Here is a 24,881-nt window from a genome sequence, read left to right as displayed (position 1 = left end):
CTGTGATTCCCTCACACTTAGCCCCGTGCCAGTCTGCAGGCCTTGTGTACCTTTGACAGATGGGCAAACTGGGGTGCACAGAGGCTACGTCACTCACCCCCACGCCACAGAGCCGGGCCGGAAGGCCAGTCTGACTCTGAGACAGAACCTTCGTCCTTGCTGCTGGACCTGGGTCAAAGCCAAGGTGAGCAGCAGGTGCGGCGGCCAACAGATTTTCAATGGATGTTAAAAGAAATGTTTGTTCCTGGCTCGGAGAAAGAATACGCTACCTCCCAGGCCCAGTAAAGGTCAAAACCGGCCTTTCTGCTCTACGGAAGGATAGAGGGCCGAGCAGCAGGGGCCGCCGGCCGCGCCCTCCTGGCGTGGAAGCCCAGCGGGCCGGGGCCGGGATGGTGGCAGCACGGGGCCTCTGCCATCCCCCTCGAGCATCTGTTCCTCTCTGCGGCGTGGGCCTCAGCTGCTCGTGAAAGGGATCAAGCCTCAGAAGGCTGTTCTCCTTCTTTGAAGCTGACAGCTTGATGCCTGTGGAAATGCGATACTATTTCAGGATTTCATTTGAAAGAGGCTTCAAAAGAGTGACTCGAAGGCTCCGTTGAGTTGCCTATTATGGCGCTCCTCCCGGCCCGCATCCCCGTTGGTGAGCCCGAACGCGGCATCTGCGGTTTTGCACGTCATCAGGCAGGTGATGTTCTAAATTAGCATCTGGCTCGTTCCGGAGGGCTGTAACTCTTCTTGAGCTTTCTCTCCCAAGAAGCAACCGCGACTTTCACAGCTTGTGCCTTTCTTACATTGCGTTTGAAACGATCCTCCAGGAAGTCGATCGGGTGAACTACGTGAGCCTCGTCCATGCTAGACATGTTTTCAAGACCCCAAAAATAAAGGTTATGAAATTGCTACTGTGAAACCAGGCTAGCCGGGCCCACCTCCCAGCCCCGGACCCTCGGAGGCGCACGGGACCAGACAGGCCTCCCGGGAAAGACGGGGCACGAGCAGGAAGCACCGCATGAGCGTGGGGGAGCGTGGCGCCAGGCCAGGCCATGTGCCGCGTGGGCAGGAGCCGGAGGCCAGGCGGCCCGCACGGTCTCTGAGCTCGGCTCCGACGCCAGCGCTGCGGGCAGGCCCCACCTTCCGGTCCCACGGCGCTGGGTCTCGGCCACCGCCCCCGCCGCACTCTGCCTTCCCTGCCGGGCTGAGGTCCTCGAGCGCCGAGTCACATCTCCTGTAGCTTTGTGTTCCCACACCTGGCACGGAAAGTGTGCAACGTGTGCTGACATGAACAGGGAAGGGAAAGAAGAGAAGGGGAGGAGAAGTCCGCGGGAGCAGAAACTGACGGATTCTGGGGTGGTTCTTTATGTAACTACCCCATGCCTCAGCAAAGAAAGCACCGTGCTTTCAAGAATTGGAAACAAGGTCCCGAAGGCGCATGTGTGCCACCGAGCCCAGGTTAGGAGCACTGAGCCCTGTGTTTCTAGACCCTCTCTCCCTGGGGCTCAGCCTGAAGAGAGGCTCTTTCGCAGAAGTATCAGGACCATGAGGCCCCCCGCCTCTCCTGCTTCAAGAATAAGGATCAGTACTGCATCTGGACTCCGCCGGGCACCCGGCACCTCCGTGTCCCCTCAGAGCAGCTAGAGCATCCGCTTTCTCCACCTTCACATAAGCTTCTGAGCCAACGACGATCCAGTGGCCACGTTCCCACTTCAGAGGCAGAGTCATCACAAATCTAACCTGTCACCCTCCAGCAGCTGGAGCTCACCATTTAACCACCGGGCGACGGCTTGCCTCCTAAGTCCGTCATTCACACAAACTGTTCCCTGTTGTTGTCCCATCCCCCCCGCCCCCCCCGCCCCAGGTAAGACAGTGCCTAGAGAGACACTCCATTCACCAAGCATTGCAAACATTGGCCAGAGACAGCGAGGCCCTGCCCTATGAGGATCTGTCTTTGCTCGACATTCCAGGCCTCTAAGGGAATGGCTCTGTGCGCACCACTCCTCTCCTGGGCATCTGGCACCGTGTACTCCTCCAGTGGCCACCCCATGCGGGGGTAGGGGGTACAGGCCTTCCAGAGGGACTCCCTGCTGCTCCAGCCCCCAAACAACAGTTGGCCCAGCTATAAGGAGAGTTGGCACCTCCCCTGCCTTTTTATTTTTTGTGCTATATTCCAGAAGATGTGGGATTTTTTTTTTTTATAAGGCAGAAGAAATCTCTAATTCATAAGGAGCCAGGATAAAATCCTTGAGACCACAAGCCAAAGTTAACTGCAAGCAGTTTTCTAAATCTCGGCAAGAGAGGATGCTGTCGCACACAGGTAGGTACGCCAAAAGAACAACACGAGCCCTAGAAAGAAAACAAGGCACAAGAAAACCAAACTTCCACAGAAAGATAGAGTTGTTCTATTTGGTAAACCGTTTGGTCCACAGACCGACTGCATCCTGTTAAGATGTTCCCCTTGTCAAGGTCCATGCCCGCTGCTGGAAGGATCTTCCCATCTTTAGATGTGTCCACTAGCACATCCGACTGATTTCAGTAGCTCTCAGCGAGAGCCAATTTAAGCTGGTTTCTCTGTTCACACTGCCCTCAAAAGAGACCAATTTCCAATTCCTCTTCAGACTCCGAGACCAGATGTTGCGGCAAATGTTACAGCGAAGCGAACCTAGACAGCGATCCCATGGCACTCCCGGGGGGGAGCACAGGACTCCTCAGCTCTTTCTGTGGCTTGGACACACACTGGTTTCAGGGCCATTGCTGCCACCTCCTCCCAGCCAGGGTTTCTGATGGGACAGGCTTTTGCGCCAACACAGGGGACCTTGGAAAACAGAAGGTTCCCGACGAGGCTAGGGGGCAAGTGACAGACTAACAGCAGCGAGGCCCTACTGCATCTGGCAGCCTGAACTGGGCAGCAGTTCCTGCAAATGAGAAGCCACTGCCTTCGTTAGGTAGGTCATTGTCCCATAAGCGCCACTTGGAGCACTGTCATAAAAGAAGTGGCAAATGCCTGTGGCTTGGTCTTTCTCCAGGGTGTCCATGGCTCCGATTGACATCTGCAGCAGGAAAAGAGGCAAAGAGTGAACAGAGTTCCCTCTCAAGCCCTGGGATGACCGTATGTGCTGGAAGCCAACAGCCCCCAGAGAAGGGCTCTAAGCCCAAGGGCAGGAGCCCAGAGTGCCCGGGGGTGACATCCAGCCTCTCCTCCGGGTACTACACTGTGCTCCCGCGTGCCCTCGTCCGCAGTGCGTTACCGACTCTGTAACGAGAGGACGGTTCCTCCTACCTCAACACCGGCACAAACGTATGCCAAACCTATGCCAAAATGAGTCTGTCCATTTCCAAAGATCTTTACATTTCCCAAGTGGCCACTGTGCCATTTTCTAACCAAACGGTTGACATTTTTTCACCATCTGTGATGACATTTTCTTTGAGAATAGTGTTTCCTACTGGACACAGAATCCTCAGCCTTGACAGAGATACATGCCAGCCAGCCTGCTACCTTGCCTCTGTCCCCGCCTCGGCTGGGGGGTGACTGGGCGGGCCTGGGCACACCCACCTGGTCCTGCAGGAACAGCTGATTGGCCATCTGCACGATCTGGTCCACGTGGATGATGCCCCCGATGCTGTTCATGTTGGTGTCTGAGAGCAGCGTCAGCACCATGATGGCCTCCACCAGCAGCTGCCGGTACTCGGGCTGCGGCACGCGGTTCAGCACCGACTCGACGTGGACAGCAAACTTGATCTCCTGGGGGGTCATCTGCCAAAGGGACGGCGGAGGGGTCAGGAGGGAGCCGAGGACAGCCAGCCCTGCTCCCAGCGCTGGCCACGGCATCCATTAGCTCCAGGGCTCAGCCCAAATGCTGCCTCCTTTCTGGCCACATTCTCGATGCCACCAGCGAGAACCCTCTGGAGCGGGAGGCCGACAACTTCGAGGTGCGGGGGTGGGGTGGGGGGTGGGGAGGGTGGAATTGGCCTCGTCCTAACTTGATTTACCCACCCCACTGGACTGGGACATCCAGGGGACAGGGCCCTTTGCTTATTCCTCTTTCTTCATCACTCCTTGTGGCATATAGCACTGGGTCTTGGGCGGGGTAAAAACTAAGTACTCAGTCTGTGAAAGAATGAATCGGGGAAGGGAAACCAGAAAGATGACTGTTCTCGGCGGAGGGGGCTGGAGGAGGCTGCACGAGGCTCCAACGTGTGGGGCGTGCAGCTTCCCTCTTCTCTTAATAGTGCCTTAAAGGGCAAAGGTAAGGCTCTTGACAGTCAGATACGCAGTTTCTGAGGGGCCAAAGAAAAGGCGATGCTGACAAAGGTGGGCAGCACGCCCTAGAGCACTGGGGAGAAACCCGCAGGAGGCGGGCACTGGCGTTCTCCCGTCATACCTCTCTCGTCGTTGACGACGGGAGCACGTAACCATCGATGGACAGACCGTGGCACTGGAAGCAGAACACACAGAGCGCGGTTCAGTCAGATTCCAGAACCTGGTTAGTAACTGTGCACACACGTTCGCACACACTCAAGTCCCTCTGCTCTGGAAACCTGCATGAGGGCTGAACACGCCAGACTGCTAGCGTTATTTTTAGAGAGCTTGTTCTCACTGCCCACAGGCTGTGTTTTCGATGGAGCAATTCTAGGGAGGCAGCAGGCATCTTTCAGATCGTGCGCGAATAATGCCCCAGGGAGCTGCTGGGTCCTCCTCTGTGGAAGCTCCGCATTTCACTTGGCAACCAGGCCCTGGCGGCTGCGAGGCCCCCTTTGGTGCCACATAAAGGGAGATTTTCATGGCTCCTGCTGGCGAAGTGATACTTCTGTGCCTTTGCAGGCATCTATTTTGAGATTACTATAATAAGCACCAATCACAAAAGACTCGAGCACATGCACAGACATGCACACGCACACCCTTGTATATAAATATCAAGTGCCGGCTCGACACAAAATGCTGCTTTTTCATAATAAAAGTGTCTTGGTATTGAACTAGGAGAAGTCTGGATGGAAGCGTATGATGCCCCAGGAAGAGTGGGGAGGTTTTCTAGGAAGCTTGCTCTAGTCTAATTCGAATTGGTTGCCTTCTAAATCCCAGGGCCCTGGCGGGCTGAGGACAGGGTGGCGGCAAAGGCCCGCGCCTCGTGAGCAGAGGTGGAGAACGGCTCTCGTGGGCTCTGCTGCCGTGTGGGGACCAGCTGCGTGAGGACAGGGACCATCCTGACCTCCCCGTGCTCAGCGCCGTGAAGACCTCAGTCCCCACAAAGCAGAGATGCTGAAGCTCCCTAATGGACCAGGGGCCCCGGCCCCAGAAACAAAACAGCCAAAAGATGCTGTGCCTTTGGGAAGGGGCTTGTAGTGTGTGCTCCTTCGGGATGACTTTCCTCTCCTCTCCTGTGGTGAAATGAGCTAACAAAAATCGTTTCAAAAAAAAAACCAAAGAAACAAAAACCAGTACTACCCCTGGTTCTTAATTTGCACCGAAGCTTTTAACTGAGGCAGTCTGTGCCTGGGTGTAAGGAAAGACGAGCCGGGGGGGGGGGGGGGGGGGGGGGCGGGGATCCCGGGGGACACACAAGCGCTCTGGGCGGGGCGGGGTGCACAAAGGGGCGTGGCTTCGCCGCTGTCCCCTCCTTGCTCACGCGCGCAGGCGGACTCTGCTGTGTTCCGGCGTGTGCAGTGTAGGCTGTGGCTTTGATGACCTCCGCTGATACCGCACGGCCCCAGGCCGCTGGGAGATGCAGCCCCGTCGGATGGCCACAGGCATAGGGGCAGCTGGCTAAAGGGAGTGGGTCTGGGGTCCGCATCCTCTAGGTGGAGAGGCAGAGGCGGTCCCAGGTATGTGGGGACCGTGCCTCGGAGCACCTGGGGCCTGACACGGTGCCCTGCAGACACAGGAGGCGCCCGCGTCGTGTTGCTGAATGGTGTGGACACCACGCCTGCCCTGAACACGCAGGAAGCTAAGGCCTGGGGCCGCCATTGCAGGTCGCCGACGTCACATCCAAAAGCCTTCCCCGCCTTCTCCGGTTTTTGTCTACCTTCTGACTTTTCTACGTTCCAGAAATATGTCAAAGGTGGTCCCACACAACTTGGGCTGCCGCCCGATCTAACTTGCTGTGGTTTCAGCCGGCAGTTCTCAGCCGGGACAATGTGCTGCCCAGGGGACACTTGGCAATGTCCGGAGATATTTCTGATTGTCACAACTAGGGGTGGGCGTGGGGGTGCTACTGGCATCTAGTGGGTCGAGGCCGGGGATGTTGCTTAACATCCCACAATACACAGAAGAGCTCCCACAAAGAAAGAATTACCCGGCCCCGAATGTCAGTGGTGCCAAACATCAGAGGTGAAGAAACCCTGCTCTAGGCTGGGGGCTCCCCAAGTTCGGGAGCCGTATCTGCCGGCTCTGCAGCCACACGCTGATACCTGCAGGTGCCACCATGCCTCACAAAGGAATTAAGGGGGTGGTTCGTTGCCCTAGGAGTGTGTGCTCCCAGCGACAAGGCCAGTGAAATGCAGTGCAGTGGCCAAGCTTACCTTCTGAAGGATCTTCCACACCTTCTGGTAGAATCCCACAGGGACCCTGTTGATGGCTCCGTCCAGCCTTCTCCTGCGTAGCCACTGGCCCTGGCGCTCCCCCCAGCCAATGTGGTGCCCGCCTGAGTCTGATGATGAAGTGCCGGTGGGCGAGGATGGGGTGCTGGACCTCTGCAAGACAGACCGTGCACGGTCTTTAGGAACCTCAGAGCCGGTACCGCACGGGACTGCTGGCCAGCATGAGGGATGACTCAGCAAACTGGTCAAAACACAGACCACCTGCTCAGAAAGGAACATAGTTCCTTGGTTTAACACTGGCCACTTCTGGAAGCTAGATTGATTCTGTACGGGCTTGGTTACTGATCTCCTTTTGTGTCCTCCTTCCAGCCCTCGAGAGGTAGGACAACATCAAAGGACCTTGACCTCACGGGGCAGACCAAGCAGGGGAGAGTGCAGGCCCTGGGGTCAGGCTGTGACTCCCAAGTCAACACGGCTGCATCCACCCGAACACTAGCTCTGGGCCTCGGCTTCCCCTGTGCGACGGGTCACAGGCGGACCTGCTTCGGGGAGCCGTGAGCACTCGCTGAATGAAGATACAGAAAACCCTGAAAGCACGCCTGGCTTGTGGTCAGTGTGCATGGGACCCAGCTGTCCCGACCAAGGCCCTCTGGCATTGCTGCAGGAGGGCTGCGAGAGAGCCCCCAGGCCGATGAATGCCCAGGAGCCCACCTCCCTTGCACCGTGCCCCAGGGGGGCAGGGCTCACCTCCCCGTAGTGCAGGTGCCGCAGACAACGCAGCACATAATATGGGGGAAGGGGGAGAGGGGTTGCTCTGGAGGGAAAGACAAACAGTAAAGGCTGGGAATCCTTATTTAGTAGTGGGGCCTCCGAGATGACGGCAGATCCACCAGTGCCTTTGAATCCCGTTGTTCGCCTGTTCTCAGCATGGGGCTCCATCCTCACCGGGCCGATGGCGGCCGCCGAGCCAGAACACGGGCTTTGCTGAAGCAGAGGGAGCGCGTCATCTCATTCCCCCCTCCTGGCCTGAGGCTGGCCTTATTCTGGCCTTCCAGAGCCAGGTACTGGGGCAGGGCCCGCCCACGACTGCAGATGCAGCTCCCAGAGGCTCCCAGTGGGGGTCTGGAGCCGGAGGACCTGAAAGCCGAGCTGGCTCGGTGTGGGGTGGGGGTGGGGGGGCCGAGGCCATGCCGCACCCCTCCCCGCAGCAGAGCTCACAGTCTGCTTTCTGCCAGAGGATGGATTCTAACCTGCCCGTCTACAGGGCAGTAGAGGGTAACTTTCATCCTTCCATGTTATCTTGTTCCGAACTATCTCATACCTTCATTTCTCAATGCACAACATCAAACTTAAAGGTTTAAAAATGAAATCCAAATGGTAAGCATGCTAGCAGGGCAGGAGGCAGGAGTTTTCCCTAGGTAGTCATTTTGACTTCATCGGATCTTATTTTGAAAAGGCTGTTAGGCTGGGTTATTCCATAGGGCTCATTACTGCCATTTAAATACGGCAACAATTAGATACAAATAAAAGTAATTACAGCCGCACTCATCAATGACTCAGCTGGTTTTCTCCTTCTACTTTCAAGAGGAAGATTAAGACTCGCTTCTGCAGTTAGAATATTTCCTACTCCTGCACTTGATCTGGGGCCTCAAGCCAAGCCAGGGTGTTGGGAATACAAGGTGCTCCTCAGCACGTGCAGGCAGTGGCTCAGAAGAAAGGCACAGAACCAATGCCCCGAAGGTTCCAGAAGCTCCTGGACAAAGCTCAAATCAAGAACTTCTTGGCTTTCCTTCTAGACCCTCTTCATAATGACAGTCACATGAAAACACTTAAACCTGTTCAAAGCTGTGGGAGTTAGGGATGAGGTGGGTGCACGAGAAGGGCAACAAGAGGACTCAGACACCACAAACGAGGAGGCGGTGAGGAGGGCAGTCAGGATGCGTGGTTTACCGCAGACTTGGAGGAACGCGCACTGCTGGACACGGCCTGGCTCACAGAAAACAGCTACAAAACAAAGAGAGTCCACTCAGTCACGTGCGGTGACCCCAAAGGCCGCAAGCAGAGAGGGGGAGCACAGAACAGCATCGAGAACCCCCGCGGCAAGAAGGTGCAGAGGCGGTGGGCGGGCAGAAGTTCTCACTCACCGTTCAGGCGAACAGCCCCAGGCACCAGGCAGCGCAGAGCTCGGGGCTCTGTGCTATGGAGGACTTGGGAACTGCTCTTTCTCGGGAGTATGAAACGTTACCCATTCTAGTCCTATGTGGAGGTGTCTCATCAAGTTAGGACACTATTTTCTAAAGTCCTAGCCACAAAATGCTAATCTTTTATGTCAAGAGTTGTGAAAATCTGTAGAGATCAATAAAATACCTGCCCATAACCAGCATTTAGCATCTGGCCCCTACTGGCATTAAATAGAGATTTATTAAACGAACAAGTAAGAGAAGGCTGATGACCTTTGGCCAAACAAGTATTTCCTTATCTAAAAATCTCTAATGTATCCGCACCTGGCATGGGAATAGTGCCTGAGCACAAACTGTGCACCCGTGGTGTTCTGGCAAAAAGAGAGTCGAAATTTAAAATGCCAAGGCATCTCTAAAATTTGGGAGAGAGAATAATATATTTCCTTGATGTAAGTGGCCAAATATAAAACTTGTACTGGCTGAATCTAAACCTAGCAAAGAAGATCATTTTGTCCCCATAATATACAAGGACAGTATTAAATGGAGGCAGAAGGAGCCACCCATAGTCACCCACAGTGAGCCACGATCGGGGTATGGTGCCACCGAGTGGCTAGCAAAGGAAGATGTTTGGAAAGTTGGTTCCTGACTTGGAAAGAGCCTAAGGTAGCCGCAGAGACAACACAGAGAATCTGTATGTCACTCCACAACTCCTCTACACTTGCTCAGTCACAGGGCTTCCAACTTTCTGGAGTGCTTAGGAAGAAGCGGGTCCCGAAGGTACTGGGAAAGAACAGTATCCTTACACTGCTTTCCTTCCAGGGTTAAAGTCCACACCTGCCCCCCCCCCCGCCCCCGGCAATGTGAGGACAGGAATAGCAGTATTCTTTCTATTCATCTAATCAATGACCACGTTTTACTTTCCCCTACTTACTTCCCTTTTTTTGCATAGAAACTCCTGGCAAGGCAGAGCCCAGAACCACCTCTCTCACAAATCATCCTATAAAACCCAAAAGCTTGATAAATGGATTTTTTAAAGGCACGTGGAAGGCCGTCTCTCCTGCTCTGCCTGCCCGCCACAGCCGAGGAGTCACCTCCACCCAAGCGGATTTGATGGGCAAAACCACTCCCCGGGCCATCACTCTCCATATTTGTGGTCTTGCTCTCCACATGCAAGCCAGAAAGAACATGAAGCACACACGTGAAGGACGGAAAAAGACAATGTTTCACCTGGTCATCAGCACTAAATCGCTTAGTCATCTGAAAGTAAAAATACATCAGGACACAAAAAAAAAGCCAGTTTCAAATCAAGGATGCCCTACTTCTATCACCCTCTAGAAAATCCAGGGAAGTATTGGCCCAACTGCTGGGTGTGACCCACAGGCGCCTCAGGGACTCAATCTACTGAGTCATCATTTGAAATGGAGAAGAGAATCTGAGTTCATTTCTCACTCGGGTCATGGTCAGAAGGAAGCTCTGCTTCCTCCTACAGATCGGTCAAGTCCTAGTCCTAGCCCCGTCCCCGGCACACGAGGACTCCGAAGCGCTGCAGCCTTGCGGTCCTGGGGGGTCAGAAGGAATGTACCGTGAAGTAAAAAGTGAACCAAGAAGAGAGACACCCATGGATGGTGGCAAACACAGGTATCATGAGCATTCTATTCTATTTCTACCTTCTTCTTGCTATGTCATCTGAAGGACACATTTCATGGTGAGATGATTCAGTGACATCTTGCACGACTCTACTTTTGGAATAGCTGTGGCCCACCACCGAGAAAGTGTGGTTCTCGGCAATAGAGACAAACACGGGTAAGGGTGTTTTTCGGAATGTTCACAGAATTCTTAGATATCTGGGTAGAGTGTGTTTAGATTTCAGGACAGCAGGGATCTCACATCCTATACAAAGAGCACTCTGCAGGCCCTGGGTTTCTAGCACTTTCTGAGGTGAGCCCAGGCATGAAAACCACTTCTTTCCCGGCACTGCCACCAAGAGTCCTGTCTTACCTGTTTCATCTCGCTCCTCAGCCTGTTAATGCCACTCCTCTCGGTTTTGGTGGCTCCAGTGTGTCCCACTTCGTGGATGGAGATGGCAGGGCTGGATGTGGAGGAATGGATAGGTCGCACTGGAGGGGAAACATACACGTGGTTCTTAGAAACTACTAGCATCCACCCTGAGGGAGGACTACGTGCCCTGTGCTTATTTTTAGCCACATCTCTCTCTCCCACTCGCTGAGAAACTCCAGGAGAAGACAGCCTCTGCTGCCCTGGCCAGTGCTCTGTTTCCAGCCCCTGGACCAGGACCTGCTACCCAGCGCAGGCCCCACAGGTATCCAAGAGAATGGATGAAAAAGTGAACATCACTTAAGCAGCATGCAAAAAAAACCAGAGCGGCCATAAAGCCTTTAATGAATCAGTTGTTTTTTAAAAAATAATTTCTTCTCCAAAAGCACACCTTCCTTGTAGAAAACTGAGACCACCCCACTAAGGGACCTTGGGGCTGGAGAGGATGTCCGGGGAGAACAAGCCGACTAAGGGCTGCAGGCGGAGGAGACCCCCCTGCCGGCACACGAGGGGCCAGGGCCTCCGTCACCTCACTTTCAACTTGCTGTGGCAGCCTCTGGACCGGGGCGTCTGCGCCCCGCCCCTCCCCGCGAACCACTTCTCTGTGCTTGCGTCACAGCAATCATTCTCAAAGGCAAGTGTGATCATGTCACTACACACTCGGAGTCCTTCCAGGCCTAGCTCTGTCTTCAGGATGAAGCCCTCTGGACTTGAGTCCCACCTGCCCCCAACCTCCAACCCCCACCCAGCTCTGCACTCCTGGCCAGCTACACGGGGCTGGTCCCACCTGCCCCCCCCCACCCCCCCAGCTCTGCACTCCTGGCCAGCTACACGGGGCTGGTCCCACCTGCCCCCCCACCCCCCCAGCTCTGCACTCCTGGCCAGCTACACGGGGCTGGTCCCACCTGCCCCCCCCCACCCCCCCAGCTCTGCACTCCTGGCCAGCTACTAGGGGCTGGTCCCACCTGCCCCCCCCCCCACCTCCCAGCTCTGCACTCCTGGCCAGCTACATGGGGCTGGTCCCACCTGCCCGCCCCCACCCCCCCAGCTCTGCACTCCTGGCCAGCTACATGGGGCTGGTCCCACCTGCCCCCCCCACCCCCCCAGCTCTGCACTCCTGGCCAGCTACACGGGGCTGGTCCCACCTGCCCCCCCCCCCCACCTCCCAGCTCTGCACTCCTGGCCAGCTACATGGGGCTGGTCCCACCTGCCCGCCCCCACCCCCCCCAGCTCTGCACTCCTGGCCAGCTACACGGGGCTGGTCCCACCTGCCCCCCCCCCCCCACCTCCCAGCTCTGCACTCCTGGCCAGCTACATGGGGCTGGTCCCACCTGCCCGCCCCCACCCCCCCAGCTCTGCACTCCTGGCCAACTACACGGGGCTGGTCCCACCTGCCCCCCCCCACCCCCCCAGCTCTGCACTCCTGGCCAGCTACATGGGGCTGGGCATTTGCCCAGGCTGCTCCCGCCCATCCCACCCGCTCCCCTCTGCCAGGCCCTCCCTCTCCTCTGCAAACCCAGCTCGAAGGTCACTTCCTCAGAGCAGCTTCCCCTGAGTGCCCAGCCTTCCCACCCAGCCCCCGCCCCCCCACCGAAGCCACAGAGGGAAGGGTGCTGCCTAGGACAGTGGAGATGACTAAGGAGCCCACAGACACCGACATTTGAAGGACAGCAGGAAGGAAGGACACCAGGAAGGTAGAGAAGAAAAGCCAGAAGCTGCAGTAGGGCCTGTATACGGTGGGCAGTAGTTGGAAAGATCTCAGACATCTCGGGATTTAATCAAAATTCTAAGACTGAGTTTCCTAACTTATAAAAATTGAACAATGACAGAAGACAATTAACAAATGATGTTATATGTAAAAAGACGGCAATTAGCCTTGCTTGAATTAGACGTATTTATAGCTTTCGAGTGACATTGCTCTGTTCTCAATTTTGTAAGCATCTATAGCTTTAGACCTAATAACAAATTTTTAGTAATTATCTGTGTCAAACCACGTATATTATTTTGATGAGCAGGAACACATAAAATATTTATTTTGCAAATTTACATTTCAAGGACTGTGCATTTGAATAGAACTGAAAATTACTTTTGGAAAAGGATCTCAAGCACTCCTTCAGGAAAGGAGAAAAGCGACCAAAACACGTCTGATTGCATGATGCCATCTTTGTTTGCTGGCTGGTGCGCACTCTGGGGAAAAAATATGAAGTACCCAATGTCCTTCTTATTAAATAAAAATGACAGCCCACACGGCATTTCTTTGGCTTGATGAAATAAATTTGCCAATGTGTCTGCAAATCATTTTGCTTTATTATGAGGGGGAGAAATGATAATTGCTTCAATTATAATTAGGGAGCATTTGAGAACAGAGTTCCACCAGGACCGGGCGATTATACTTCCTAGCACAGCAAACAAGGTTCTGCTACAGAACAAAACCGAGTGAGCGAGCTGGAGGGAAGCAAACTCAGCAAGAAGGTGCCGTGAGCATGGAGAGCACTCTGCTCCCCCGGACATTATCGGGGGTCTGCTTGCGAGTGCTTCTAGCCAAACCAAAGGCGGGGTCCACTCTGGAGACTGGAAAACACAGCCCTTTCATCCCGACCCCCAGTCCCGTCGCCCCCTCCTCACACGTGTGCACCAGTCACGGCGGGAGGAGGGAGGTGGCGGGCCGGGGCGCAGAGGGCCGCGCACGCACACACGACAACGGCACTATCAGGGGCCTACGAGGGGTCACAGAGGCCAAAGAGCCGAAATCTTGAACCTAGGACTGTCCATCCGCGTCAAGTCGGAAGCCGCCCCTCGTAGATTCGGTCCACAACTGCAGTGCCGGGAGACCCCAGGCCCGCCAGTCCGGCCCCGTCTGGCCACCCCCAACGCGAGCAGAGCATTCACTTACTGCTTTTCTCGACGCCAAACTCTTTTCCACTCAGAATATGGTGCAGGAGGCTCTTCATGTCGAAAGGGCTGAGGTTCATCAAACTTTCAGAAGCTTCTTCTCCTACAAATACACACCTTTTAAGTGGCTCTGACACAGGGCTGGTGGCACCCAGAGTCAGGTGGGCCTCGGGGAGGCGGTGACAAAGGCCATTGTGACAGGTGTCCCTGCTCAGGATGACCTCGCTACTGTTTCAGGGCTGAACTGTGCCGCTCCTCGGTGATTCTAAATGCTGTGGTTTAAATACTCGCGCACGTCATTTTTCACACTGTGATGATTCCCAATGTTGGAATGTGTCCCGTCGCTGACTTACATATTTAAATGGGTACGATTGCTCCCAGTGGAGGTGTTAGGAGATGGGGGATGACCTCTCACCGCAAGGAGATACCGTAGGAACTTAGCTATCAGGAGCAGGGCACAAGATCCTCGTGCCTCATTTTCCCTGACGTATGAAATTCAGCATCTGAACAAGAGGGCCTGCTCAGAAGCCCTGCTTCCAGAATACTTGGGCAGGCTCCCCACGGGGCAGGGTCAGAGGGGTGGGAACCGCCCCCCGAGAGTCCACCTGCGTGCCTCGTACCTGAGCAGTTCAGGCTCCGTGCCAGCTCCGTGGCCATCACCTGAATGATCAGTCCGATGCGGAGTCTGAGCATCTCCACGAAAAGGCTGGGCTGTGCCCTGACGTACATGGCCAGGTAAACCACAATCTCCTGAGGCAGACAGAAGTGGAGACAGCGGTTCAGAGACTGGCTGCGGGTGGCTGCTGGTGGCGGGACCCCTGCCCCTCGCCAGCCCCGACCTGTGTGAGGACTGCGATGCTGATGTCCTGCCCGCTGGCTTCATAGATGAGTTTTGTGAGCTCCTCAGGGGGCAGAGGACTAGGAAGAAACATCAAGACACACACACCATGAAAGTGACCTAGGAGGGGTGCCTCCTCGCCTCTCCAGAAGAGCCTTATTTTCCTGTGGGAAGCTCCCGAGCGACAGTGTTTTTAGAAAGACCCTCCTCCTGGGGCGCCTGGCTGGCTCAGTCGGTTGAGCACCCGGCTCTTGATTTCGGCTCAGGTCACGGTCTCAGGATCGTGGGATCGAGCCCTGCATCGGGGTCCCTGCTCGGCGCAGAGTCTGCTTGTCCCCCTCCTTCTGCTCTCCCCACCTCCCCCGGCTCGTGCTCTCTCTTCCCTCAACTAAATAAATCTTAAAAAACAAAACAAACGACCCTCTTCGTGAATGGTGGATGGCACAGATGCCCCCCCAGAGCCCCGCGGTGCCCCACCCAGGTAAGGCCGCCAGGCTGAAGCCTTACGCCGAGATGGTCTTCTCCCGGGGTTCCGGCGGCAGGCCCACCGTGAGCTGCTTCTGGCGTGACAGCAGGTCCGTGCAGGCCTACTCACACGGGGAAAGGGGTGAGGGCCACGGTGACAGCCGGGGGGGGGGGGGTTAGCAAAACCAACAGGGAAGTGTCACCACCAATAAGACCATAAATTTACCTTGACAAACTTTATGACCCGCGGTGCCATTTTTTTGAAAATTCATACATAGACCCCAGACTGAGCAATGCAGGCAGGGCGGGGGCCCTGTGAGCTCCGTGGCCTGCGCCCGCCTCTGCAGGGCCCACTAGGGTATTTAGTGCCCGCCCAGCAGAGCAAACACACTGCACCCCCAGCTATTCCACAAGGGAGACGAGCTGTCATGAGTCCTGAGATGCCAATGTTAAGGGTTAATGACCACATTACAGTCTTAAGTTGCCAGTTTCCCCATTACTCACATCCAACAGACACCATCACCTTTACCATAACACTGAAACCTAATGTCTTGGAAAGCAGTTCTGGATTTTGCAGCACCTCGGGGTTAAAATGTGAACCATGACTGAACTGCAGATGTGCTGAAATAAGGACACCCTGTTTAAGGGGGCCAGGCCACAGAGCATTTTCATTTTATTTCTTGGTAAACCTTTTTTTGCAGCTAAAAAGGAACAAGACTAATCAACTTGAATGTCATTTCCTTTGCTTGCCCTCCAAGAGCAGTGAGAGGTCAGTGAGGAGGGCCTGTTGCATCCGTGTATTCGATAACTGGTTTTCTCTACAAAGAGAAGGTGCTTGCCTCTAGCTTTGTAACAGAAAGAGGGCACGGGGCTGGAAAGAACAAATGGAGGGCCCGAGTGCGCTTGCTCTGACCTCTGCCAGGACCTCCACTTTCTTCCTGAGCAGGCCGGAGATGTAGCGGATCAAACCCCACTCCTGGTACAAGCCAGCCTTCCTGTAGAGCTCGCTGAGGAGGTTGTGAACTGTGACCCCATGCTGTCCGGAGAGATTTGTGTCCCAGCTGGGGCCCCTGTCAAGAGAGAGAAAACCCCAGAAGTATGGCCTGGAATGCTTACAGGCCGGATTGTCTTGTAGCAGAGCTCACTTGGCAGGGAGGGAAATGAATCACTGCACATTCTGCCAAGTTCCGGGGGCCCTCCCGGTGCCTCCGAGTCTAACCAAGAGGGTTCCATCTTACCAAAGCATCCCTTCTATTTGAAACGGAAGCCTAACATCAGGAAGCAGTGAGATCCTGGCCTCACTCAGCCTTCTCATCCCAGGAGGCCAACACTAGTAGGCAGAGAAGGGGACAGAAGTCTGTTCGTGGTGATCCTGGATACTTCGGGTGAATCATGGCCTGGTTTGCTGGAAGGCCAAGAAAACTAGAACAAAGAGTCACGGAGAATGGAGCAAGCTCGAGCCAGCGAAGACCATGCACTTACTTTATTACATACAGAACGTATAGAATGTCCGCTTGGTCCTGTAGGCTCGCACAGTCTTTCAGCTGCTCCACCAGCTTCTCACAGTCCACATCACCCCGGTCATCTCGGGGCCGCTGGGAGTCCTCTTCGGGGGCCTGGCCACATGAAAGCCAAAAAGCAGGGGAGAGGGGCTGAGCGTGTGAACTCCTAGAAGACCAGGAAGTAATGCGGGGTCTTGGAACTCTGTCACTGCTGGGTTCCAGGCTTTCAGGGACTCTCCTGTAGCTTTTTATTTATAGGTTTTACTCTTCCTGATCAGTGAATCATTGTGTTACTCAATGTTCGCAAGATATCAGGCTGAACAGGTTAAAATATGTATAAGTGTTATTTATGCAAAGTTGAAAAACAGGTGAAAACGAACCCCTGGTGTTAGAATTCAGGGCTAGTGGTTCCCACCAGAGTGGACGGGAAGGGAGGAGGCCACTGGGAGAGCACAAAGGGTGGTCCCCAACACCAGGCGGTCCCCAACACCGGTCTTCTGCTTCTACCCGGTCTGCCTTTCTCTAGCTTGTATTGCAATAAAATATCTTTTTGAAAGCAAAACAAACACAAAAAGCATGTAAGTTTTAAATGACCTAAAATTGAGGTTAGGTTAAAAGATTCTCCAGTAGACACTGAATCTTTCTATTCATGTGCGATAAAATCAAGGGAGACTTCTAGATAAAACAAATTATGGGAACCGGTGGAGAACACCCTGAGATTTTATTCTCCTTAGGGATTTTTTCTCATTTTGTACCCTGCTCTGCAAATGGCCCAGCCTTGGCTGGCTGGCAATCTACCCAGCCTGGTAGTGAGCTAGCTTATTTCCTCTAGTGTGACAGATTCTGATGCATCGTGGATATGGACACAAGGCAGACTGCAGACAACTAAGTGTGTGGGTTCCCAATGAAACCCAGAACTTATAATCCCCAAAGTCCTAGACATCAAAAAAGATGCTCTTTCAAGTTCAACCATGTAAAAGAGTTCTTAGGACTACACCAGCATTGAAAAACATTACACTTAAAAAAAAAAAAGTGATTCTAAATACTTTACCTTTTTTAGGAGTGGCTGAGGAGAATCAACAAGATTTAGTGATTTACGGTGGGCACTCAGAACTTTAGTTGGCAAAGTCATGGGAACAACTGGAAAACAAAAGAATAAAGAAAGCCCTTCTGAGGAGGAGGAAGGATAAGATACTTCTTTTGAGAGGTGCGGTGGCTACTCCTTATCCAATACAAACCAACTGAAGGCACGATTACTTACTTAGTTGAATTAATACCAGCAAGAATGTACCATGTAGCCACATCATGTGCTAAATCTGGGAACAAGAACTGAACAGGACACGGATCTTGCTTTAAGGGGCTGAACTTCCCTTTTCCCTCCTGGAATTCCGGGGAAATGACATAGCATCTGAGGACTGAAAGGAGCCTTAGAAATGACTGAGGCCGACCTTTGTCTTTCAGCCGAGGAGACTGAGAACCAGGGAAGGAAGAGCATGTGAGCAAGGTCACTGGCCTCCTCATAATTAAGGCATCCATAATGGGAGTCCGGTGTGCATTTCACTTTGCCAGTGCCCCGTGCTGGAGCTTCTGGTGTTTCACCACCTTTGGATACTACCATTATCAGTACTTATTCATCAAGCCATCCGTGTCTTCCAGGCTAGATCATATTACCTTGGGAAAATAGGGGGCTTTCCAAATAGAGATGAGGCATATTTAAAAGGCACTTACAGACCTCCAGGTTACACTAGTAAAGGACACACACATTTTAATTTTACTTCTTCTCAAACCCCCACTAACATGGCAGAAAATAATTTTTTTAATTTTTAAAAAAATTTTTAAAGATTTTATTCATTTATTTATTTGAGAGAGAGAGAGAGGTAGCAAGAGAGAGCACGAGTGGGAAGGAGGAGCAGGCTTCCTGCTGAGCAGGGGATCAATCCCAGGACCCCGGGATCATGACCTGAGCCCAAGGCACACACTCAACCGACTGAGCCACCCAGGCGCCCCTAATTTTTTTTTAAGACAAATCCTCAAGAATAGGGAAAAGCGGGAGAGAAGACAGTAGTAGTGACATTTTGGAAGCGGGAAAGCTGATGAAGGAAAGATAATGGACTGAGCAGACACAAGGCAACCAAACCCCAAGTCTGCAGTGGGAACAACCAACAGCCAGTCAGGTTTAGATCAGAGAATCCTCAGAAGGTTCAGGAGCTTGCTGCACCATACACCTTGAGAATTGGGGGGTCTGGAAGGGGTATCCAGAAATAAGGAAGACTGGAGAGAAGCTGCGTAAGAAGCAGTGAGCTCCCTAGATACCTTCCTCCAATCCATACAGCTCGGCAACTGCCTTGCTCACCTGAACAGAAGACTAGAGGGCACTTTGTAAAAGCAGGAGGCAGGGCATGTGGCATGTCTAAAGGACTGGGCACAGTCCTCAGGTGGAATAAGCGACCAAACAGCTCCATGCAACCAGACCCTGACCTGTCAAAAAGGAGATCACAAAAGAGATTGTAGACTATCTCTGGGAAATCTACCCAGCCTATACCCATTAATCCCCCAGGGCCCACACCTCCACGCTGAGAGACTGGCATGCATGAGCCGATAACCAAGGAACACCCAGCATTTGAGGAAAGACTAACATGGAAGACCGAAACCCAAACAGGAAATGTTGACTTGGGGGACCTGGAAACCATTTAGGGAAAAGAAAATGTAAAAACCAAACCAAAAAGCCCTGCTATTAATATTCTCAGAGTAGTAAGAAATTGAATTGCATGCACAAAACAAGAATGGATGCAATTCAGGGAACAGAGACTGAAAACATAAAAGCCAAAGTACAAAAACTCAACTGAGGGGTTGGAACAAAAAGTTGAAGCAATAGCCCTCAGAACAGAGCAAAAGACAGAGAAATGGAAGACTGAAGAGAAACTATAAAGACTTCTCCAGGAGGTCAACACTGGAATCTGAGAGTACCAGCAAGAGAGAACAGAGTAAATGTAGGGAAGGAAATGAGTCAAGAAATTTTTCAGAAAAACTTTACAGGACTGAAAAACATAAGTTTCCAGGTTGAAAGGGTGCACTGAGCCTCCACACAGTAGATGAAAATAGACCCTGATCCAGGCACATCACTGAAGTTTCACAACCTGGAAGCACAGAAGATCCTAAAAAAATTTCAAAGAGAAAAACAGTTTTTGTGAAGGATCAAACATCAGAATGGGTTTAGATTTCTCAACAGCAACACTGATAACAAAAGGACAGTGAAGCAGTGCTTTCAAAATCCTGATGAAAAATTCATTTTCAATCTAGAATTCTATACCCAAACTCTCAAATGGTTATACAGAATATTTGTAGGTGTTTTCAGACTCGCAAGGTCTTGACAATTCTCCCCACCACGTTTCTCAGGAAACTGCTGGATGTCTTGACCAAAATAAGAGAGTAAGCTAAGAAACAGGAAAAGTAGAGACACAGAAAATAGGAGAGCCAACCCAGGAGACAGGAAGTCTCCAGAAACTCTCCAGGATGCTGGTGAGGGAAGATCCCAGGATAAAGTTGACAACCCAGACATGGAGGCAAGCAGGCAAAAGGGGCAGTGAACTTCAGAAACGAGCAGGTTGAGGGCTGTCATTGCTGTGCCTGCCCCTCTGCCATTGTACCAGTTTTGTTTTTTTTTTTAACCCTTCGAAACTGTTCTGGAATGTGTTCCACTAGAGGAAGAAATCAAGGAAGAGGAACATGCCAGATTCAGGAACCAGGGAGGCCAACTGAAGAGATAAGCAATAGAGATTACGGAGATTAAAGAGAAGTCCCGGGATGCCAGGTATGCAATGGGCCTGGAGAACCATCAACCCAGACAGAAGGAGACTCGTGGAAGCTAAGTAGTACAAATGACAAACTCATGGATATGACTGACCTTGTGGAAATTTGTATTGTGGGCCCCTGGGAAGTTGAGAAAGGAAGCAAAACAAAATGAAAAGATAGAGCAACCTTTAATAAAGTTAATAGTATTACTGTCTTTGAAAGTTAACTTTAAATTTAGTATTAACTGTAGAAAAACCAAAAAATAAAGATAGTACAATCACAGTATACTATAATGCTCAGTTGAGAATAATATTTGCATACATACGATAATATAAAGAGCGAAGAGTGATTTAACTCCGCTTTAATACAATGACATCACTAGGTTATGGGAAGCGAAGTAGAGGAGTAGTGATTTAGGACAACTGAGTCCTCATCCACATAAGAGAAGGCCAACAGATACTGAATCAAGTCGACGCATCAAAAGAAGGCAAGATACACACATTGTTTTAGAAAAGCAGAGATACGTAAATGCCAGTTGAAAGTGGTTGCCCCTCTGTAGAAGGACTGGGTCAGTGGGGAGGGGAGGGTGGAGGCAGGAAACCTCTGCATTTTGTTGTCTTCTAGAATTCTCTGACTTTTAAATTATGCTCATGCATTACTCTGAGAAGTTATTTTAACAGGCCAAAAAGAGTTAATAACGCACATGGAATTTCCAAACCCTTTGCTTTTGCCATCACGGAAAGTATATCCCGGGTGGAGTGGATGGCACTGAAAACATGGCTGTCTTCTGTCTTCTTACAAAGAGGGGGCAGATAGCACTTCAAGGATGTGCTTTGTAGGAGGTGGTTGATATACTGGTCAAGTTCATCTTCGCTTTCTGTAACTGGACAGGCAAGAGAAAGAGCCAGTGAAAACAAGCTGCAGAAATATTCTCGATGTGTCATAGTGACTGGGTGTAGCACGTGGCGCTGAGGAGATTCAGTGGGAGCCAACATTTTGATATAGATATTTGCACCCCCACTCCTGGAGGGTAAAGACATTTACAAAGATAATGCACATGTTTATAAAGTTATTGTTTGGAAGCTCTTCATCCTAGGAAAAGAAAATATAGGTCAAGATAGATACACATCGTACCAAGATGAACTGAATGCATATGAAAACCTGAGGACCAGCAGCGGACATCTGATCTTCTGTTTTAATTGGTCACGAGTGAACTAAGCACTATGGAATGCCCAGCCCCAATTCCATGTACTATGTAAAAGTAAAAACCAGTCACTTCAACCCAAAACCTTGTTCAGTTTGAGAAATATTATATGCATAGGATGGATTTCATCCCTCATATCCAACCAAACCTAGATCACTCTACCATTCCTTTGAAAATTCAAGCAGTTGTGTTTCTGTCTTTAGAATATATTTTGTCAAGAATCCTCATTCCTGAAACTCTTTGTCCCTCTGGTTTAAAAAAAGCCCCACTTCTACAGTGTAGATTTTTAAACTGGCATTTTATTCATTTTAATAGATGCAAGTTTCCAAAGCCTCTTTTTTGTTATGCTAATTACCAATCATTTTCTGTGCTTGAGTCTCGGGGCAATTTTATCACAATGCCAAGGTTTAAATAAATTCAATGAACCACCTGCCAAGGCATTCCAAGCCGTACCTTGATTATAGGTGTCTTCCAAATACCCTCCCAAATCTGAATCGGGACTGAAGCTCCCTTCGCTGGCATCATCAAACAACTTCTCATCACAGTCTGGATCCAGGAAGGTCAGATATGTGTAGAAAGACGTGGTAAGAAATTCCGAAAGGCTCCCTAATTTTACTCTGCCAAGGAGACACTATGTTAGAGACACAGGTACATGTGGACAAACTTCCACTATGAATCACAGAGAGACTTTTCAACAACCAGATGGTGCTTCTGCCAGAATTGATAAATACGTCACTGCAGATCGCCCCACATAAGTAGTCAGCCAAGAAATTAAAACAAAAATTCAATACCAAGTATAAAGTGGGAGCACATAGCATATTAAAAGCCAAAGTGAATCATGCTGATTTCTTACTCCCAAACCCAACACAAACAGAAGTCTATTTTACAGAACCAACCAAAGTTTTACAAAACAGATTGACTAAACCACTTTTAACCAGAACCAAACCAAGCCTTGGGGGTTTTTCTGCCCTAAAACAACTGGACCAGAACAAAACCTACCATGCAATATGGTCACCCAGGAACAGGTATATGAGAGGAGGCAGTCTCAGAAGGCAAAGTTCTTTCTAGAAGGAATGTGATAGGGGGCCATCCCCAGACCGGAGCAGGTGCCCAGAGTGGCCTTATTACATTTTCAGGCTGGGAAAAGTTCCACTGAAAACTGCAAGCTGGGTTTGGCAGTGTGGGGTCCCAGGTTCAGGGAGCGTGAGGGAGGGCCACCGTACAGAAAGCTGTGTACTTCTTAAAATGTTAGCTCCGGGGGCACCTGGGTGGCTCAGTCGGTTTAGCGTCTGACTTTTGATTTCAGCTCAGGTCGTGATCTCAGGGTCCTGGGATCGAGCCCCAGGGCGGGCTCCGAGCTCAGTGCAGAGTCGGCTTGTCCTTCTCCCTCTGCTCCTCCCCGTACTCACTCTCTTTCAAATAAATAAAACCTTTAAAAAAAAAAAAAAAGGTAGCTCTGGAGGCAAAAGACAATAGGATCTGGAGCTACCAGCAGCAGATGAGGACTTAGTTGAAAAGGCTGAGAGAAACAGTTTAAGGAGCACACTGAAGCATGCGATGCAAATGAATTCGTGGGTGCATGAGCTTCAGTGGGCAAATGGACTACTTCAAGAAACATGGCCTGAGGGACGGAAAGAAAAGCCTTTCGTTTAATGAAATAAAATCTTTTTCCCTCTAGGGCCCTGCCCGTTCTATTGACTCTTTTGCCTTGAGACTGGGGACAGGAGGAAGTGAGGTACGATGGAGTGTGCAAAAGAAGACAATGGCAAGTTTCTCTCTGATGGAAGTTGAAAGGAGTCAGGGTCAAAGGTGGAATGGCAGTAATTTACAAAGGATAGCAAGCTACCCCAGGTGGGTCCAGAGGGAAAGTCCGGCATCCAGGGTGAATTCAGCTTTTTAAAGACCCTCAAGCCTAAGGAAAAGCCAAAATGAGATTCAGTTTTAATTATCAAGAACTTCATAGGAAAGGTAGCCCATGGAGCCTAGACATTCCTGTTTCTTTCCACGGTTCTCTGAGTCGTCTGCCATACTCTATAAACAGGAGACCCTCCTGAAATTTTTAAGCCCTCGTTCAGTTCGGCATGGAGATCAGAGCCTGGTTTCTGTGTTCATACAGAGCTCCTGCACCTATTCATCTTGTGCCCCTTGCTCTACTGAGCCTACAGCCCATTGTCTATAAAACAGGAATACAGCCCACCACGTGACAAAGTGAAGACTCAATCAGACGATGCACACAAAGCAACACAAGATGGACTGCAAGTGAGCAATTAACTGCAGACAGTATCCTTTTTGACAATGATTAAATTCACGAGTTTATTCTGAAAAGCAGTTAATTACGGGTGTATGGTATTTTCTCTTGGCTGTGATGCCATCCACCAGGTGGCAGCTTATCCAAACTGGACGTGAAATGTACAAAAGTGCATGTCAAGTGCAGTTGTGGTGCTAGCGCTGGAAATGTGGATGGCAAAATGCTGGGGACGGTCTCGCGGACACTCCCAGGAGAAGCTCGGAATGAGGGCCATTCATGTCTGCAGAAAAGCCCGCAGTAAGCTCTGTGAGCAGAGGTGCTACTCCCAGCACTTAGAAATACAGTGACTCAACTCTGAGGACATCAGGCTAAGTGAAATATGCCAGGTACAAAAAAACGTACTGCATGAGTCCACTCAGATGAGACACCCTAGAGACGGAAAGTACAACGGCGGCTGCCAGGGGCTGGGGCAAGGAGAACGGGGGCGCTGTTGTTTCATGGGGAAAGAATTTCAGTTTTGCAAGATGAAAAGAGTCCTGGAGATTGGTTGCACAACCATGTGAATGTACGTAACATTCCTGAACTGTACACTTTAAAATGGCTAAGATGGTAAATTTTACATTATGTGCATTTTACTGGTTTTCTTCTTTTTTTTTAAGATTTTATTTATTTGACAGAAAGAGACACAGCGAGAGAGGGAACACAAGCAGGCGGAGTGGAAGAGGGAGAAGCAGGCTTCCCGCTGAGCAGGGAGCCCGATGCGGGACTCGATCCCAGGACCCTGAGATCATGACCTGAGCCGAAGGCAGACGCTTAATGACTGAGGTACCCAGGCGCCCCTTTACCGCAGTTTTAAAAAACATTACAGTGGCAGCAGGGTCCCCAGTGTGGGAAGATGTGAGGAGGGCTGACTTCAATGCCCAAACACTTAGCAACTGGCATTCTATCAGGGACCCAATGGAAGACTTCAGGGCCCAGAAGGGTCACACCTCACTCAGGGCCGGCTGTACAGTGAGGTTCTCTTAGAACCCTTCTTGCATATTCCAGGGGATTTGGAGAGATCTGGGCATAGATGCTATCGAGAAAACCTCTGCCGTGGGACAGAGGGTAGAAAAATGGAATCGGCTTTCCCAGGCGGTGAGCCCCCATCACTCCAGGCGCTCACCCGTACCACCGGGGAGCA

The 24,881-nt window shown here is 51.5% G+C and overlaps 1 protein-coding gene across 5 annotated transcripts in view; it reads right to left on the bottom strand.

The window, feature by feature from the left end:
- Positions 1 to 2,367: 2,367 nt before the first annotated feature.
- PHKA2 (phosphorylase kinase regulatory subunit alpha 2) overlaps positions 2,368 to 24,881 on the bottom strand; it is a 75,015-nt gene continuing 52,501 nt past the window's right edge. For 2 of the 5 annotated variants that reach the window (XM_036067078.2, XM_078064368.1), the window contains 16 exons: positions 21,904 to 22,067; positions 20,950 to 21,129; positions 17,506 to 17,594; positions 16,435 to 16,568; positions 15,866 to 16,022; positions 14,995 to 15,074; positions 14,489 to 14,567; positions 14,270 to 14,399; positions 13,651 to 13,752; positions 10,701 to 10,819; positions 9,930 to 9,959; positions 8,473 to 8,526; positions 6,505 to 6,675; positions 4,371 to 4,424; positions 3,542 to 3,742; positions 2,368 to 3,038 (listed from right to left, as the gene is read on the bottom strand). In XM_036067078.2, the coding sequence (XP_035922971.2) occupies positions 2,868 to 3,038; positions 3,542 to 3,742; positions 4,371 to 4,424; positions 6,505 to 6,675; positions 8,473 to 8,526; positions 9,930 to 9,959; positions 10,701 to 10,819; positions 13,651 to 13,752; positions 14,270 to 14,399; positions 14,489 to 14,567; positions 14,995 to 15,074; positions 15,866 to 16,022; positions 16,435 to 16,568; positions 17,506 to 17,594; positions 20,950 to 21,129; positions 21,904 to 22,067 (1,915 nt within the window). In that variant the 3' untranslated portion in view covers positions 2,368 to 2,867. Of the gene's footprint in view, positions 3,039 to 3,541; positions 3,743 to 4,370; positions 4,425 to 6,504; positions 6,676 to 8,357; positions 8,527 to 9,929; positions 9,960 to 10,700; positions 10,820 to 13,650; positions 13,753 to 14,269; positions 14,400 to 14,488; positions 14,568 to 14,994; positions 15,075 to 15,865; positions 16,023 to 16,434; positions 16,569 to 17,505; positions 17,595 to 20,949; positions 21,130 to 21,903; positions 22,068 to 24,881 lie in introns of those variants that run through there. The other 3 variants (XM_078064367.1, XM_078064369.1, XR_013444636.1) reach the window with 3 other exon arrangements.

The sequence above is a fragment of the Halichoerus grypus genome, chromosome X, assembly GCF_964656455.1.
Source record: "Halichoerus grypus chromosome X, mHalGry1.hap1.1, whole genome shotgun sequence".
Lineage (NCBI taxonomy): Eukaryota > Metazoa > Chordata > Mammalia > Carnivora > Phocidae > Halichoerus > Halichoerus grypus.
Note: the sequence above shows the minus strand (reverse complement) of the source record. Positions and strands in the feature narration are given on the sequence as shown.